Consider the following 19,053-nt stretch of genomic DNA (forward strand, 5'->3'; position numbering starts at 1 on the left):
CATCTCTCAGTATACCCCAAGTTAATTTATTTTCTCCAATAAATCCCTCAAGAATTATTAAGAACTAGGACACAAGTGTCAAAATCATACATCAACTTTGTCTGCCTTCTACTTGAAAATGACATTTCAAGAAAAAAATGCCCAAGTAGTTATTACATTACTAAGTAAAACTACTGCTCCTACAGAGAATCTGGTGGCTCGACAAAATCTTTTTTGCTCCATTTTGCAGGAAACCAGAATGTCGCTCATAGCTCCAGAATTTTTTTAGACATATTCAACAGACAAAAATTTTATTTTCAGCAGTTCAAAAAGGAGTCAACTTTCCCTACATTTCCACTGTTTTCATGCAGGTGTGTATACTGAGAATTCAGTATCACAGGCACAAAATATAACTGGAAAGATTTATCAGATTTTTTTTTCTTTCTTTCTTTCTAGGACTACTTTTCTGCCCCGGTGTCAATTTTATTTTTTTATAAGCTTCTTCAACAGTTAAATCCTCCAAAGTCAGGTCATTTTATAACACCCTAGGAATGTTTGGCATATGCCATCTGGATGAACATATGGTAAAAATGTAATTAGAAAGAAAAAGGTTTTCTGGTTTCAGAAGAAGTTGGTGACAGCTTTTTTGATAAAATTGGATACAGGGAAATCTGACACGTAAAAAAATTTCAAAATCCACTCTTCCACTGTTGGGCATGATCTGCAACCTAAAGTAAGGCAAAGTGAAGCAAAATTGCAGTGAATAAAACTGACATGACTACAAATTTAGAGGACTAAAAAGATTATGTTCAGCTTCAGGCAGGCACTTGGAAAAATACACTGAAAATATAATTTACTATGACAATTAGCACTTAAATTATTACACATGTAATATGTGAATGCTTCTGCATTCTCCCTATACTATATGTGATTGTTATAAGCAGGAAGAAAAGAATTCTCTACTTGAATTCCACAAAGACATGGAAATAAGCCACAGGCCCCAACTGCAGACTTGCAGTTGTTTGCTTTGAGTTTTGTATCTACAGATTGCCAGACAGGTTCTCTTTTATTTTTCTTCTCTCAGGATAGTCACAAATATTTCAAGAGCTCTGTTCATGATGCACATTGGATTTCCTACCATCTATTGGGATGGGACTTCACAGGCACCAGCCAAATAGCAGAAATTGCATAGAAACACCTCAGTGAAAATTGGTGTAGAAAGAGACAGAGAAACAATGGGAAGGAAAGAAAGGAAGGGAGCCTGCAGAGATGAGCTATGAATATTTTAAGATGAGTAACACAACAGAAAATTGGGCAAAAAGGAAAATAAATACAGTTTTCAAGAAGTAAATATGTTAGAAAAAAAATCTCAAAGGGGAACCTCTCCCAAAGGAAGAAAATAGGAAGTCCAGCAACACTGGCCACCTGAATGTTGCAACTTCCTCCCCTGTAAGCAGAGTGTGATGCCAGCCTCTGCCTGACTCACTGCCTGAAATGCACAGACAACACAGGTGTGCCAATGGTGAGTATGTCTAAATTGCAGCCATGCACATAGGGCATATAATGCACACTGACAATCCGTCCCCTTAATGTGCAATTACACTTCCACACACTGCGCTGAACAGCACTTCTGCATTCAGTTTCTGTCCCAGCAATCTTTTACCACCTGGGTGACACCAGCTTCATCAGAAATACTCTTGATTTCAAAGCCTTTAAGTGGAAGGAGATTCAGGGGCCCAGTCCTGAGCAGGTTTTCATAGCCAAAGGAAACTCACACATTATTAATATGTACTAGACTGCTTGGATGAAATTATGGATGAAAGGTGAACTACTTCCCACAAGCAATTCCAGGGTAAGTCCTGTGCTGGAGCTGTACAAACACAGAGTAATCCAACTGTGGGAGGAAACAAGACAGTAGAAATGGCCAAGGGCTAACATTAGCTGGTTTCACCACCAATTAGGCCTTGCTTTTTCCTGGAATGGAGATTTAGGACCCCACGAAATCACTGACATTTCCTTCCTTAAAGGAGCCTTTCCACAAGTCAGGTCTTGCATATGCAGCATGGGCTGGTAGTATAGCACAGGGAGGCAGGGTGTTTGGCCACCAGCCTGGTCCAGGTCCTTCAAGAAGGAAATTGTGCAAGATGTTTTTGTTAGAAATTAGAATTACTGGCTTTCCTCTAGGGTAGGAATTTCTTACTGGGTTAGGACCTGAAGTACATCTTGGTTTTTTCCCCACAAAAAGCATTTTTCTTAATGTGATCTGAGCAACTCCATTTCGGATAGCAAACTACTTTGAGGCCCATAAAGATGAGCTGAAATGTAGCTTTTCATTATCTTCTGCACATGCATCAATAAACCCTGTCGCAACTACAGACATAGGAAAGGGGGGAAAAAAAGATTTACTGAACTGCAAATACACAATAAATCCATTTGGGCTGAAAGTGTCCTCTGGAAAACAGAGTGAACAATTCCTATTCATCCTGCTTTAGAAAGGTTGCATGCTAACTCCATCAATAGCAATCTGTCAGCTCCTGCCTGGCCCAGCTCTGCAGCAAACAGCACAGACCTCTGTGGAGGGCCGCCAGCATCTCTCATTCAGCTGGGAAAAGGAACCGCCATCTCCGACTCAACATGTACAGTTTGTCCAACTGAAATGTTATAAAAAGAATGAGGGAGGAGAAACAGCATGGAAATAACTTTTAAGGTGCTGATTAGATTAGGAAAGCTACTAACTAAAAAAAAATCTGGTCTGGTGCAATGCTAGAGGCTTCCTCCAACATGCACATGTCACTCTCTGTAAACACTAAGTGTGGGTAACCTGATAATGTCGTAAGAAGGCAGAATCTAGATTTAATTCTGTACCACTGTAACCCCCTGGTGCAGCTGAGTTTGGCATGAGCAAAGAGCTGAAATATGAAAGCCCCTACTTCAGCAGCTCTGTACCTGCCTAGGTCCTGGGAACTCAGTACTGTTATGAGCATATGGAGATAAGCAGTTAAAACAGAAATAAAACCCCCGTGTTTCTCCTTTTGAACTTCATCTTCCTCACTCCTTCAGCAATTGAATGGATGAGCAGGTCACAGAAAGCACTTTGAATCATCTACTCATTTCCTTCCTTTTCACAGTTTACAGTGGAGGGCTCCTGAATCAAAACCAGCCCTTCTGGTACCACATCAGTCCAGCATTTCACCTATTGCCTCTTCGGCAAAGTGCAGCCTTTCTCAGGTGGAAACTGAACATCAGCTGGAAGCAGCAAATCAGGTGAAATAGCAACATATGGGTAAGTAGGTACACAGTGGGTACTCAGTACTGCAGCTGCTTGGTTTATCCACAATCAAGTATTTAAAGATTTAGGGACATAAACTACTATATCATTCTTGGTACAGCTCTCTGCACTCAGAAGTAGGCTGGAGAGTTGACTTGAGCAAAGGGCAACACAGCAACCCAGTTAGAAACGTGAGTCTGCCCAAGTTCAGGGTTACACAGGGAAGCAGTCTGTACATCAGTAAAATAAGCTGTCTCCAGTGTCCCATGATGGGTATGAGTTCTCTTCATTGCAAATTCGAGCAAAAGAAAGGTTAGAAAGGTGCTTTTATAAAGACGTACAACTTTTTCACAGATTCAATGAATGCTTTCCATTTTCCAGCTATTAGACAGAAGTGAATTATGGAAAGCGAAGGGGATCTGCAAGCAACCAAGGTGTATGGCTGAACTTAAAAGATTTCCATAATAACTCCCAGAAGTCCCAAAATCAAGCCTTCATGTTTTGTAACTAAGTCTTCACAGTCAGTCTTCAAAGCAAATTCTCTAATTCTGTAACAGCTCTGGAGAAGGCCTTCAAGACAGAGAGGAAGCAGAGAAGCCATCTCTTTCTTTTCCCTTTCTTTTAACAAATACAAATAGAGAGGATTGCTCTTCTTGACTGCTGATTTGGGAGCACGCCATTATGACTCCTCAGCAATTGCAAAACAAGAAAGAAAACTTAACTGAAGTAACAGAATGACAGATTGCACTGATGGGAGGTTAGCCTGCCAGATAGAGCTGTCATGTAAGAATTAAGCATAGGATATTGAAAGGAGAAAAAATCAGGTGTGCTCGATCTTTGTTTTTTTCCTGATAGATTATTCTGTGTACTTCAGCACAACATGGCTGAATAATTTTTCTGAGCTTACTTTTTCACTCCAGAGTAAGTTGATAACCTTTCTAAGTGAGAGCACTTCTAGTAACCACAGGATATTTTATATACCTTATAAATAGGGATGCTGCAGATCATATTGCAGCTTCATTATATCCAAGAAGCTTTCACTAAAGCCTGTGCGTAATTTCTATTTAGCTATGTATAAAAAAATGTCCAACTACCAATCCATTATGTTCGACAGTATCTATATAAATATTATTAAAGACAGTATGCATGGTAATGATGTACAAGAATCATTACTTCCTTGCATTCAGCAATATTCAACATTTCAGAATGCGTTGGGATTAAACTGGATTGACAGTTACTCTAGAGAAGCCTATTAAGATAGAAACCCCCTATTTACAGATATATAAAAGGGTGAAACACAAGTGTGATTTATAGTAATCTTGACACAAAAAAATAAATTATGATGAAAGTTGCAGCCAGGCTGATCAGCACATCAAATCTCCCTGTTCATCTCTAGAAGTCCCAATTCACTGTAAATTGATAGTGGAAGCTCTTAAGGCAAGCAAACTGAACGTGCTAGAATGGGAGTTCAGACACTGTGGAATGAAGGTCACAGGTTTTAGTGCAACAATCTAATTTCAAAGCCTAAGAAAGTGAAAGAAAATGCTATGTTAGAGTCTCAAAAAATAAAAGGATATATTCAGGTGAAGCTGGAATGTTTTGTCCCAGCCAGTGGCTGAGTCAGTAGAACAGAACAACATACACTGACCACAACATCCTACATGTAAAACACAGGAATTTATTCAGCAAGTTAATAATCAGCCAATTCTTAACCCATCATTAGTAATATTACTAATATACCAAATATTTATAAGATTATTGATACATTTTCATATAAATCCCAGAATGGTTTGGGTTGGGACTGACCTCATAGAGGACCTAGTTCTAATCCTCCCTGCCATTGGTGTTGCTCAAAGCCCCATCCAACCTGACCTTGAACACTTCCGACAATGGGGCATCAACAACTTGTTCCAGTGCCTCACCACCCTTTCTGTAAAGAATATCTTTCTAATATCTAATCTAAACCTACCCTTCCTCAGTTTAAAGCCATTACCCTATGTCCTGTCAGTATATGTCCTTATAAAAAGTCCCTCTCCAGCTCTCTTGTTGTCTCCCATAGGTACTGTAAGGCTGCTCTATTGTCTGCCTGGAGCCTCCTCTTCTCAAGGCTGAACAGCCCCAACTCCCTCAGCCTGTCCTCATAGGAGAGGTGCTCCAGTTCTCGGATCATCTTTGTGGTCCTCCTCTGGATTTAGTCCAGCAAGTCCATACTATTTATTATGTATATAATCTGTCAACATTGTCAACCTTTTTGTTCATTTTAGCAGTTTCTTATAGGAATCATAATTTTACATGAAGTTCCTGTGAAGTTTAAGACTCTAGGACTGTACTCTTTTTCCACAGAGAAAACAACTTACACACTACAACTTACAAAATGAAACAGGAAATGAATAGGCAGTGAGCTGTGTAACTCTTGTCTACGGAGCGACAGTCACAGACCAATGTTTCATCAGCAGAGCAAAATGATAAAAGCATAGAAGAAATGTATTTAGACATATTTTCTCTTTTAATACTGCATTTTGCTCTTCTACTATTCTTCCCCTATTGCAATTTTTTTTTAGTTTTTAAGAGAAATTTACCTTTTTGAGAAAAATATAACAAATTACTGAGTTAAGGAAGGAAATTTCTTTTGCAATATATGCAGTACATCTTCCCATTTTTCTATTGTAACAGTACAGACTACAGATTTGCAAGGTTTCTAAATAGGCATCTTAATTTTGAAGAGGCAGAAATAAAAAGATTTTAATACAGCATTTTTGCATTTTAAAAAGAACACATAAAATTCAAGTTTAATTAACATCACTTTAGAACTGTCACAATCATGAAAAATGCAGTCTTTATACATGTAATAATCTCAACAAATAATAGAAGATAGGTAAGTAACATAAATATGATTAATGTCAGAACGTTCTAAAAAGTATTTCTGCTGATAGATGGTTGAGTTTTATAAGCTCCACCTTTGAAATCTGATCAACATCTTTGAAACATTCATGAAAATAACATGCAATTCTGCAATTAAGAACTCACTTTTCCCTTTAATCTCCACTGAGGGCACCAAAAAAAGAGAAAGCTTTTGTCACAATCAGCTGCATCAACTCTGACTGGAGCATATACATAGACCATGACCAGAGCCTATGTTACTGACACCTGCAACAGCTCCAGTGGTCCAGAAACACTGCCTCTCCTGCATATCAGGGAGAATTTATCATTAACTTCTATCAGGTCTAGAGTTTCCCATTAATTCCTACTATGACAACCCTCACTTTAGAGTTCAGAACAATTCTGCTTTTCGGTTAAGCCAAAGACATATCGCTCTCTTCTGAAATCTAAAAGCTGACGAACTGCAAAGCCCCATCTCATGAAAAACATAATTAAAGGCCTTCAAATTTTCAGAACTGAAAAAGTACAAAAATTATTTTTTTTTTTTTAAAAAAACAACACTGGTGCAATTTTGATGTTAAATACAGTGCTGAAACAAAGACTTCAAAGATTCAGACATTCAAAAACTCAAGTGCAATTAAAACAAAATCTGTACTGATACTATACACACTTTCAGCCTGGAAACTGTCATCTCTCTTTTTGTACATATACAGGTCAGATTGACAGAACAGGCCAAACTTGAAGAAAATAACGCGTAATTACTGTTCTGAAATATAGTCTTTTTTCATTTCTTACTTATCTTCTGAAACTCGTAAGGATGGATTTACATCATTAGCAGTAAATGTAAATTGCTTTATCTTGTGTTGGTCAGCCTAGGTTCAGGCTGCTCCAGGGTTTAGGGCTACAGAGAAGGAGTGCTATTTGGTAGCCATTCAAAAGCAAGGGGATTTTTTGTTGTTTTGTTTGGGTTTTTTTAATAAAACCACCACAAAACCAAAATAAGTGCTGAACTACACACTTATTTGTACATCATTTGTGACATGATCTGATTACATAGCAGTAGCTCAGTTTAGGCCAATACTTTTCTCCCACTAAGCTGCAGAATCTACCATGAGGATAAATCAATTTTGTAGGAAACATTCCAGTGATGAAGTCCTCAATTTAGTATGTAAATTACTACCACTACATAGAGCATTCTATAAAATGATGTCTTTCTGGTTAGATTACACTTCTTGGTTCAAAGCACTTCAATTTTCACAGAGCATCACCGAACCATAGTGGCCTTTAAAGCACAAGGTAGAATTTAAACTGCATAACATAGCACATGGGAAGGAAAAAAAAAAACAACGAGGGAAACATCTGCCTAATTATATAAGTTAAAGCCTTGAATCTTTAGAAAATATACTGTGGTTTCATTTTAGTGCCCACACGAAGCATATTGAACTTTGGTTTTAAAAGTTTGCTATAAAAATTAATGTAAAGAGCATTTCTACCAGGGAATGAAAAGCCAAGCCAAACTGTCTGACTTTGGTCTGAGCCTACTGTTACATGGGGATCAGGGACCTGTGTTGTCCTTTACACAGCATATAAACTGATGTCAGAGCAGCCTAATGCACTTTGGCTGAAACAGGAGTCAGGCCTTCAGTAGCAGCTGTTTAAATCATGCTCTGCCAGAAAAGCTGTTCTAAGCCTGCGGTCTCTGAAGGACCCTTACATTAAAGCATCTGCATGACCAGCAACTCCAGCTCCAGGAAATCCCCTATATTCAGACCACAGCCACCAGCTTGAGGTCATAATGCCTTCGTGCCGCCCTCTGCCCTAACTCTGGGGATGTGTGTGGACTCACCAAGCCTCCTGCCCCCCTGTTCACCATCTCCTCAGCAGCTCCTGCTGGCCAACACTTTCCCACCAAATCACACAGCAGTCACCACCTCCATCAGCTTCAGGATGTTAAACACCACAAACTTGGCAATGTACATGTACACACACACAAGCTGGTGAGGTGCTGGAGTGTGACCAGAGAAGGTCAAGAGTCTAGAGTACAAGCTTTAGAAGGAGCAGCTGAGGGAGCTGGGGGTGTTTAATCTGGGGAAGACTCAAAGGAGACCACATTGTTGTCACTCTCTACAACTACCTGAAAGGAGGTTGTAGTGAGGTGGGGACTGGTCTCTTCTCCCAAGCAACAAGCAATAGGACAAGAGGAAATGGTGTCAAGTTGGGTCAGGGGAGGTTTAGATTGAATACTGGAAAAATTTCTTAACCAAAAGGTTTGTCAAGCATTGGAACAGGCTGCACAGGGAATACCTCCTAATCCTGGAGGTATTTAAAAGACATGTAAATGTGGCACTTGAGGACATGATTTAGTAGTGGACTTGGCAGTGCTGGGTTAATGGTTGGACCTGATAATCTTAGAGGTCTTTTTCAATCTACATGATTCTATGATTCTATTCTACATATAATATCTTTGCTGACAAATCCAGGAATTATGCACTTCTTGGTTATGTCACAGCCGACAAAGTGAAGGTAGGAAATCACTTTCTGGAAATTTAGTAGATCAATTTTTAGCAGGATAAGAGGTCAGTCTACACAGGAAGCAAAAATTCCTCAAAAGCAAAACAGTCCTTTACATCACTAGTTACTCAACCAACCAACTTTATATTTTCAGATCACGTAGAGTCTATAAATGGAACACACTTTCATCATTTAATCATATAGCATTTTTATTTAACAAAATATGCAACTCAAATTGTTATTCCAGAAATCAAGAACTCAAAAAGATTAATTTGAGAAGTTTTATTTATTTCCGCTAAGCAGTTTAACTTTAAAAACTACATAATTCACATTTGGGGGTAGGAGAGAAAAAATATATCTGGAAATTAAATTACTCTCTTAATTCTGTTTCAAAACATGAGTCATACATTCTCATAATTGGTTTAAAACAACTGCAACAAAAAAAAAGTATGGCTCACTCTACTATTTTCTACAATTAATTAAAACATCTGGCAAGACAAAACAACAAGTCTTCTTTAGCTGTGGGTAAGTAACCTACTCACTGTTCTACTAAACTCTACCACTTTACTACTTAGGTTCATAAACATAAGAAACAGATGTTGGAAAAGTTTTAATATTTTCAATCAGACTCCTTGTAGAACATGGTTTACAATCTACTCTCTATTGTGGAAAGAATAAGATCCACTCAAGCACCATCAATTCAGGGGACATTATGTCTGACCATTATAGTTTTGCTATAAATGAAATAGTAGGAACAAAATAATGCATTTTAGAAGAAGTCTCATTTAAACTTCTGCACCCACATTCTGTAGAGTTATGTAGGTTATTCTACTGCCAGTTGTAGGACCTGTATTTCTACCTCCAGATTATGATCTGATTCAAATACAAAAAGCTTTAAAAAACAAACCAAACCAAACCAAACCAAAACAACAAAAGCATTGCAACTGCAGAAAAAATAGAAAATGTTCTGCAATAAATCTGTTACAGTTCTCTAATGAAATTTTTTCCTAAAACAGAAGGATAGAAAAATTAAACAACTTTTTAGATAAATATTAAGTTTTTCTCCTTAAAATATTGTTAGATGCCTGGCAACAAGTCAGAGTACCCAGGTGTGAAAGAAAAATCCCACCCTCACTAGCATCATCTTGGGGGGAGAAAACAAGGGCCAAAAGCCAAGCACCAACTAAACCCCAGGCCATACATACAATCTTTGAAGAGTAAAGATGGGAGAGAAAAAACAAAGTCCAAGGAATGTGAGTACACCAAGTGCAAGGTGAATTTTTTCATAGTCAAATCATGCAACAGAAGGAGGAATGCGAAGGTAAGGACAGTTGGTAGAGATGACATCAGAGGAGGAGCCACTCATCAGCAAACCCCTCTATTCCTCTTAATTGTGTACAGTGTGGGAAAACTGTTGCTACTGCCAACACGAAATTCACAGTCAATCTTCTGGACTACTGGGAACACTCTACATTATACCTGTGACATTACAGACTCTCAGTGCAGGAAAAATGACAAGGAAAACTTTCTAGAAACCTTTGTAATTTCCATAACTTACTTCCAGCCCCCTTCCAGAGACTGACAAAAAACCCCAACTTGTTCTCCTCTTACCAGGATGCTTTCTTACAGCTTAGCACAAACATCAATCAACATTTAATTCCTTTCTGAATCCACAGGCAGCCTGACTTAGAGAAACATCTGAGTAAAACTTAGCCCAGGCAAGACAGAGGTGGTCTTTGTGGAAAATAGATAAACATTGGAAAGTCTTGGCAACATTATTATCTCCCCATCCATCAAACACTGCATGGCTATCCTCAGTGTACTACATCAACGTGCATTCTCTGTACTTCTGGCCACGCTGAAAGGATATTTCCCACTAAAATGGGAAATGTGAGGCACTGTAAATTCACAGTAACGAGACTAAAATAACTAATTACTCCAGCACACACAAGCCCAGTTACAGACTCTTTGTACAGATCCCAGGGAATGGTCACTGGCACCCTCTTTTCTCACAGTTACAATGACTACACTGCTTGCGAAATCTTCTACAGTAGAGCCTAGATCCTTGGAGGAAAAGCCGGCACTAATCCAACCCTGAAGCTGTGTACATGTTGCCAGATGAAATAAAACATGAGCATGAGCCGAGCGCTTTCTGCAAGAACAAAACCTGTCTCTTCCTCTTAGATCTCCTCGTAGCTACAACTGAGGGCAATCAGAAGGCTGGATTTTCATTTCCATTTTGCACAGCTCTTGTAAAATTGAGGCTGCAATGCAGCTTCCATATTGAACAGCTGGGCATAAAGCTGCATTTTATGTGCTGTTAGGGTCAGATCAATCCCTTAGATTGAAACAATATGGCACAATCCAGTTGGGAAAATCTGCATATCTAGGTCCTCTGCAGCACTGTATCCTCCTTTGCCTTTTTATGTTCTTTCCTTTATGGATCTTCAGTCAAGACTACACTTGCAGTGTAATCCTTAGGAGAAATTTAAATCGGTCATACTGTAAGTATTTTAACTTACTTTCTAAATCATGATTCAGATCCTCCTTTGTGAAAGTTGCAGAGGTGGAGAGAGAAAAAAAAAAGGAAGTTTGGAACAATTAATCCCTTCTACCAGTGAAAGGCTGCTACAATGGTTTGACCAGGCTCCTGGAGTTATAAAATATGGAGCATTTGGGATTCAGAGCAGACAACTCTCTGCAGTAAAATTAGCTATTCATCTCCATTCTTCTGTATATAAATGAGCAAACAAGTTACAGCCAAAGTGTCTGTCTGCATGGTCTGCTTAGTAATTTTGAATGCAGGACTATCCAGTGCACAGACACCCGGAATTAATGTTGAAAATACCCTGGCAGTCAGTTATTACTACTGATAAATATTAAATTGGATGGCAGACTGTACTATAAAAACTGAAACTAAAGAAATAAAAAGGCTGTGTTTTTAGCCAGAAAGACACGTCCTCTAAAAGATGAAAAGAGAATTCTTCAGTAGATATAGATATGCTAATGATTGATCAGAAGAAACTTCAAAGCAGATGAGTCTACAAAGCAAGGAGATCCATCATATAAATCTGAATTCATTAATAAAGCTTATCTTGTATAATTGTTGCATCCTATGAATGATGCTGGTGGGTCGAGCACAAAGCAACATGGGCAGTATTTACTAAATATGGTAAAGTGTTGTCCTACATTCAACATAACTGTACTTTTAAAAAAGTAATATTTGGGGGTTTTGCATACTAATAATCTTGTGTAAGTACATTCTGTGCGTAGATCAGAAGGCAGCAAGGTTTGATGCAATACTTTGTCCTTCCTAATTCTGGACTAGCCTCTGAAAGCTCAGCTTTGGTACAAGTATGCTAAGCACTGCGGTACACATTTCTGTGCCAAAAAAAGTGAAATCACGGACAAATGATCTGATCCCTGGAAAGAAAATTACCTCCATCCCAAAGTATTTATAGTCTTAGAAGAATGTGAAGAAGACTTACTTCATGGTATCCACAAAGGCCATAAACAGCAAATGAAGATCCAACATGCTGCTCTCATCATCACCTGTTCCATACAAACTTTCACATTTCTCGTAGTTCCATGATCAGAAAGACGGTGGTCCTGCAGGAGGGAATGAACTCATGCTGATGAGCTCAGAGCACCATTCCAATGTTTAAATTCAGCTGTCCAGGAGATGACGAGGCAGACAGTTGCCTTGAGGGCTGCCTTTATCAGTTTGAAGGCCTAGGTACAGCACGCACTGCATTCAGAGTCAAGTTTGAACCCACAGTGCATGGGTGTTCTCCAAGCCTGAGTAGTAAGTCTGGTATGGCAGGGATTTGATGTCCTTGGCTCTAGCAGCAAGCTCTCAGTCTTTTCAAGTTAGGGCTGAGATTTTACTGACTGGAAGCAAGGTCCTCAAGTTGTGGGGAAGCACATCCACTGAGGAGATGCTGTAAGACAAGCACCTTCTGACTTCTAAAATTACTTTTTCATCTATCTGGATACAGTCCAGCAAAACAGGTTCCCAGTCCTGCCAGCTCCAGGAGCAAAGCTCAGCTGCATCAATGGCAACACCAGAAGCACATTCTCCAGCACGTGCCTGTCCCCTGAGCAAGTACACAGGAAACCAGACCCCAAGTCCAACAGCAACTGCCTGGGGAGCACTTCTAGGGAGTGCTCACATCCTTATGATCTTAATGAATGCTCTATAAAGAATGATGTAATAAATTCAGGCACACTGGAAGGCATACTGTTTTTGAGCAAGGTTGTACAGAACATACTTATTTAGGCAGCAATGGTATTTTTGTAAGAATGGCAGTAAATGAAAAAAGATAAAAATTTACTTTGACTATCAGTTTGCCTAATTATTAGAGCAAATTATTAGAGCAACTTTCACACCTGGAAAAACAGGTAAGCTTTTAACCAGAGCTTGTTGCCCAAAAGCATGGATTTGGTTTTGTTTGATTTGTTGTTTTTTTCCCCAAACTAGCTGTCATCCCAGTAAAAAGTACTATATCTGTTAACAAGCACTACCTCACTTCTATTTCTACATCCATCACAATTACAAAAATAATACCAGCAGAAATTTTTTCACTGTTTCTCAGGGAGGGTTTTTCTGACTCTGTTTTTAATGTACTACACACTGGATAATATACTGGGTATATGATTATCTTATCTTAGATCAGACTAAATTAAACCATAAATATAGGAATATATCAGCTTGAAAGTATTGCTTGGCTGCTCTGTTCAGTAAGTCAGCTACAGATCATGACAAATCATACACAGAAAGTAGATGAAGAATTCTGTACACCCCTCTGAAGCGTCTGGATGCGTGAAGTTTCTGCACCTCTTTGCTTGGCAACCTGCAGTACTATAAATGCTCTGATGACTTTCACATAAAAAAGTCTAAAATGCCACAACCTTGCTCACAACAATCAGATATACTGTGGATCTCCTCCTTAATACAACTGATAGGCAACCAGAAGGCATTTTCTTCCTCAATGACAACATTAACTTCCATGGAAAAGTCCTGCTACTTTGCTTGTTTATTAAAGGTATCCTATAACTAATTGTGAGACTAAATACAGAGTCAACATGTGCCTGCGTATCTCAATGGAGTTTCTAAGGCCTTCTAAGCAATTATAAAGGAATAATCCATTATAACAATAAGATGCCAAGCAAGATACAGTGGCACATAAATCAAGCTTGAGAACAAACCCCCTCACTGACTCTCTCTGCCATTCAGATGATTAATCTCTCCTTAAAGCACACCTGCTCCTGTCAGCACTGTTGCTCTTACCTGCCAAAGCTTGCCATTGACAGGCACTGTCTTTGCTGATGGCCACAGTGGCTGTGGGGTACCATGCAATTTTTAACCAATGCAAAGCCTCAAGCAGCTTGGTAATAACATTACACTTCATGTATTTTGTAAGATTCAGTGACAACATAGTGCACCTTTTCAAATTTACACAGCACATATTTAAAGTATCCTTTATCAAGCCTTGAAGGGAAAGAATTTCTTTAACCTGGCTTCTCTAGGAAAAAAAAAATTCTCCTTTAGCAAAAAATAACTTCAGCCAGCTGGATAACTGACAAAAATGGATATTCATATATAATGAAAACTGAAAATGTAGATTTACTAAGATAGAAGTGTTCTCCAAGCAATTCCTCATTTATCATTACCCAGGTACTTCTCAATAGATAACCAGTCCTGTTCTGCAAAAGGACTAAAAGACTCCCCATATCCCCCACCTCCCTATTATGTATTTCCAAGTAATATGGAAGCACTATTAGCCTAGACTATTTCTGTCACTATAGCAATACCAATAGATTAATTATGCCAGAGGTTGTTCACCGGCTCTGAGAGCAAGTGGCCTGGAACAGCCTGTGCCAACATTATTACTGCACTGTTCTTCTCACTGTAGTTATTCTCTTAACCTCCACAACAGAAGTTAAGAGGTCCAAAAAGTCTTGTGGGGACTACAAGACCCCTACAGCCTGTGCTAAACCCCAACCTATGACCATGGTTTGTTTGGAAAGTGTTAAGTGGCACATGCAGGAGCACATCAAAGACCACTCTAATAGTTCAGCTGTATGGCCTCATCAAATTCTCATCCCTGAAAACTTCATACAGTACTGCTTAATTTACAGAGGCTTCTAACTCAATGGTGTCTAAAACAATAGGATCTCTTTGAGAAGGTCTGTAGCAGCTTTAGTGCAAATTAATTGATAAAAGCAATAAAGGCTTTAATAACAAGTTTTGGAGCATTAAGTGCATCAGCATCATAGGTTTCATTCTACACACATTAATAGAAGTATCATGTGTAGAAAGATTCACAGATATGGCCCTCTAAATACATCTAACAACACTCAAGCAATTTCTGGTCAAAATGCAAACATATTCTTTAAGCACAACTTCTGCACAGGAAGCATTAACAATCTAACAGATTGCTTGAAGATGAGAAGGTGTATCAGAGAAGCTACGGAATCACAGAGCAATTAAAGTTGTAAACAACCTCTTAAAATCATGTAGTCCAGACCCTTCTCAAGCAGGGCCACTTAGAGCAGATTGTCCAAAATTGTGTTCAGACAGGTTTTGAATATCTCTGAAATGAAGGTTCTACAACCTCTCTGGGGAACTGGACCTAGGATTCCAGATGCAGTCTCACCAGTGCTGAGCAGGGAGGAATGACCACATTCCTTGACCCGCCAGCAATACACGTTGTAGTCCAGGATGCTGTTGGCTGCCATTGTCATAAGGGTACATTCCTAGCTTATGGTCAGCTTGGAGTACAGCAGGAACCACAGGTCTTCTTTTGCCAAGCAGCTTTCCAGCTGATCAGGTCCCAGCCTATACTCATGCATGGGGTTGTCCCTCCCTCAATGCCTGCCATTTTCTCCAGTCTGTCAAGGTCTCTCTAAACAGCATCACACCCAACCAGTGTATCAACCATTCCTCCCAGTTCTTTTTTTTACCTTCTGTAACCTTGTTGAGAGTGCACTCTGCTCCACCCTTCACATCATTAATACAGATGTGTAAAGTATTGAGTTCAGTATCGACCCCTGGGGTACCACAATAGTGACTGGCCTCCAAGTGGACTTTGACCCACTGACCACAAACCTCTTGACTCAGCCATTCAGCCACTTTTCCATCCACCTCACTTGCTGCACCATTACTTCATCTGCTTGTCTTTGAGGATGTTACGGAAGACTGCTAAAAGCTTCACTAAAGTAAAAGTAAACAACATCCACTGCTCTCCCTTCAAGTCAGTCACATCATTTTAGAAGGCTGTCAGATTGCTTAAGCATAATTTACTCTTTGTAAATCCACGATGACTATTCTGGATCACCTTCTTGTCCTTCCTGTGTATGGAAATAATTTCTGAAATTAATTACTCCATCACCTTCTCAGGACCAAGGTGAGGCTGACTGGTCTGTAGTTCCCCATATCCCACTCCTTACCCTTCTGGAAGAGAGGCATGGTATTTGTTTTTTTCCCACTTTCAGGACCTTCCCTTGATTGCCACAACCTTCTGAAGATAACTGAGTGGCCTCACAATGACATAAGCAAGTTCCCTCAACACTCATGGATGCAATCTATCAGGCCCTATGGACTTGTTTACACCCAATTTAAGTGTTCCTTAACATGATCACCCTCCACTAAGGACAACACTTTGCTCCAGACTTTCCTTCTGGTCTTAGAGGTCTGGGATTCCTAAAGGCTAGAAAGGACTGAAGCAAAGGTGCCACTGAGTACATCACCATTTTCTGTGCCCTCTGTCAGCAGCAACCCTGAGCCATTTAGCAGATGTACTTGTAAAATCCTTTCTTGTTGTCCTTCACATCCCTTGCCAGATTCAACTTACCATGGGCTTTGGTTTACCTGACCCCTCCCCTGCACAATTGGACAGTATCTCTATTCCTCCTGGGTCACCTGTCCCTGCTTCCAAGCTGTCTGCTTGTTGGATGGACCAAATTAAATCTTGGAGAAGATCACAGAATCACAGAATATCCTGAGTTCGAAAGGACTCAGAAGGATCATCGAAGTCCAACTACTGGCTCAGCACAAGACAGCTCCAGGAATCACACAATGTGCCTGAGAGCGTTGTCCAAACACTTCTTGAACTCTGTCAGGCTTGCTGCTGTGACCACTTCCCTGGGCAGCCTGTTCCAGTACTCAACCACCGTCTGGCTGAAGAACTTTTTCCTAAAACCTAGCCTAATTCTCCCCTACACAGCTTCATGCCATTCCCTTGGGTCCTGTCAGTGGTCACCAGAGAGAAGAGATCACTGCTTGCCCCTCTGCTTTGCCTCATGAGGAAGCTGTAGACTGTGGTGAGGTTTCCCTTCAGTCTCCTCCAGGCAGCAATCCCAGCAGTTCCTCCTATGTCTTCCCCTCTAGACTCTTCACCATCTTTGTAGCTCTCCTTTGGATGGTCTCTAATAGCTTTATATCTTTCTTCTTGCGGTGCCCAAAACTGCTCACAGGACTCAGTGTGAGGCTGCAACACTGCAGAGTGGAGTGGGACAGTATACTCCATCAACCAGCTCAAGACACTTCTTGAAGATCAGTCTTGGACTGCCCTTCAATCCAGGGTCATGGGATATCATGGGATACCATGTGATTCTTCCAAGCAGATACCTAAACAGGCCAAAGCCTGCCTTCCTGAAGTCTAAGGCTGTGATCCTGTTTCTTGCCCTGCTCCCTCCTCTCATGCTCCTGAACTCCACTGTACCATGGCCATTGCAGCCAAGGTTCCTCCTGACCTTCATCTCCCCAACTGGCCTTTCTCTGTACGTATGACATCCAGCAAATCTTCTCCTCTTGTTGGCTCTGTAATCATCTGTGCCACAAAGCTATTGTTCTGTGTTGCACACCAGCAGTTATGAGAGTGGTTTCACATCCCCCTGTTGGGACCAATGTGTGTGAATGAGAGGTTACTTCCAGTTGTCTGAAGGTCTCATCTACTTCTTCCTGATCACGTGTCCTATAGTAGACTACATGTTGGTAGTATCACCCACGCTGGTTTACCTGCCATTCCATCCCCACAGCAGAGCTCCTTGCTTCCCAACTGCTGTTTCACTTAAGAGATGATTTCTCTTTCTTGCCTTCCCAGTCTGTCCTTCCCAAAGAGCCTGTAACCCTCAATTTCTAAATACAGCTTTACTGCAAATGCAAAGCATTATAGCATCTAATAATATTTTAATCTCTAACCTTAGATAAATATTTTTAAAATAGCTTGCTTTATTCTGTATATGCCAAATCATACAGGCTAAAGTACTTTCAGAAAATAAACCAAACTGAATGGAACAAACCACATAATATTGATAAAATACAAAGCAGTGTACTAGTAAAGCTCTACTGCTCATTATAGGACAAATAAGGAATTGTAGTAAGTCAGTTTTATAGTTAATTACCTCAAAGGAAGGACATGCTTTTTGTATACATACATACATAAGTATATGAACATAAACCACATAGAGGATATATGACTTCATTTCCCAAACATTATACTCCCTAAGGAAAGACATCGTAATGGCAACAAAAAGTAGTGGTGTGTGTTAGCCATTAGCTACGTAATTGGATCAAGAATAAGAAAAAAACCACTATTATTACTATTATTCATGTTCCCATTTATTAAGCTATGCTTGACCATAGATAAGATTTTTCAGATGCCTAGGAATGAGTGCTGCTTTTCTTAGGATAAACACTAAACACTTCACATTTTCACAACCTCTGAACCACTGTCTTTGACACTTATAGCACACCTGCAAAATTAGTGGCTACTTTAAAAAAATACCTTGTCAAATGGGGAAAAGGAAGAACTAATAGAGTGGGGTAAAAAGACTTATAAAACATTAATTTTGAAAAAATGTTTTGAGGATATATGTAGACTAAATCATCAAATTTTAAGTGATTTTGCATGAGAAATTAAAAATAAGATATTTTAATGTGACTCACTTGAAGGTTTATTAGAATAAAATTATGGGCATCAAGCAAGCTCCTACTGCACTGAAGGATGACTGACTGTTACCTGCTCAGCATAAGGCTGCATTGCAAAGTCCATCAGTCAAATCTCATCAAAACATTACCCACAGGCAAGCTGAAGCAAGGCCAAATGAGTCATCTGACAAGTGTCATACTTGGTCCTTCCTCTGCTTCAGTGAGCATTTCATTCACGTTTATGTAACATGAAGCTGTACCATCATGGCCAGGAATGCTGAGTGCTGAATGATCTTGTGTGGGGAACAGGAATCATGAGCTTACCTCACTGAGAAGACAAAACTGGCCAACATAAAGACACGAATTACTTTGAAAAGCAAATGCAGTTTCCAATCATCAAGACGTTTTGTGAACCTAGCTCTGAATGGGCCATTTCGTGGAGAAAAAAAATGAATTACTGAAGAAGTGGAGTACTTTTTGT

General features: G+C 39.7%; 1 protein-coding gene across 7 annotated transcripts in view; it reads right to left on the reverse strand.

The window, feature by feature from the left end:
* The window catches only part of FRMPD4 (FERM and PDZ domain containing 4), a 300,487-nt gene that overhangs the window by 73,766 nt on the left and 207,668 nt on the right, over positions 1 to 19,053 (reverse strand). The window contains exon 3 of one of the 7 annotated variants that reach the window (XM_051794911.1): positions 12,127 to 12,247. The exons of the other annotated variants lie outside the window; for them this stretch is intronic. Within the exon in view, the coding sequence (XP_051650871.1) occupies positions 12,127 to 12,173 (47 nt within the window). The 5' untranslated portion in view covers positions 12,174 to 12,247. The remainder of the gene's footprint in view (positions 1 to 12,126; positions 12,248 to 19,053) is intronic. 7 annotated transcript variants of the gene reach the window in all.

Source organism: Manacus candei, unplaced genomic scaffold (genome assembly GCF_025592945.1).
Source record: "Manacus candei isolate 608988 ecotype Guabito, Panama unplaced genomic scaffold, ASM2559294v1 h1tg000041l, whole genome shotgun sequence".
NCBI classification, from domain to species: domain Eukaryota; kingdom Metazoa; phylum Chordata; class Aves; order Passeriformes; family Pipridae; genus Manacus; species Manacus candei.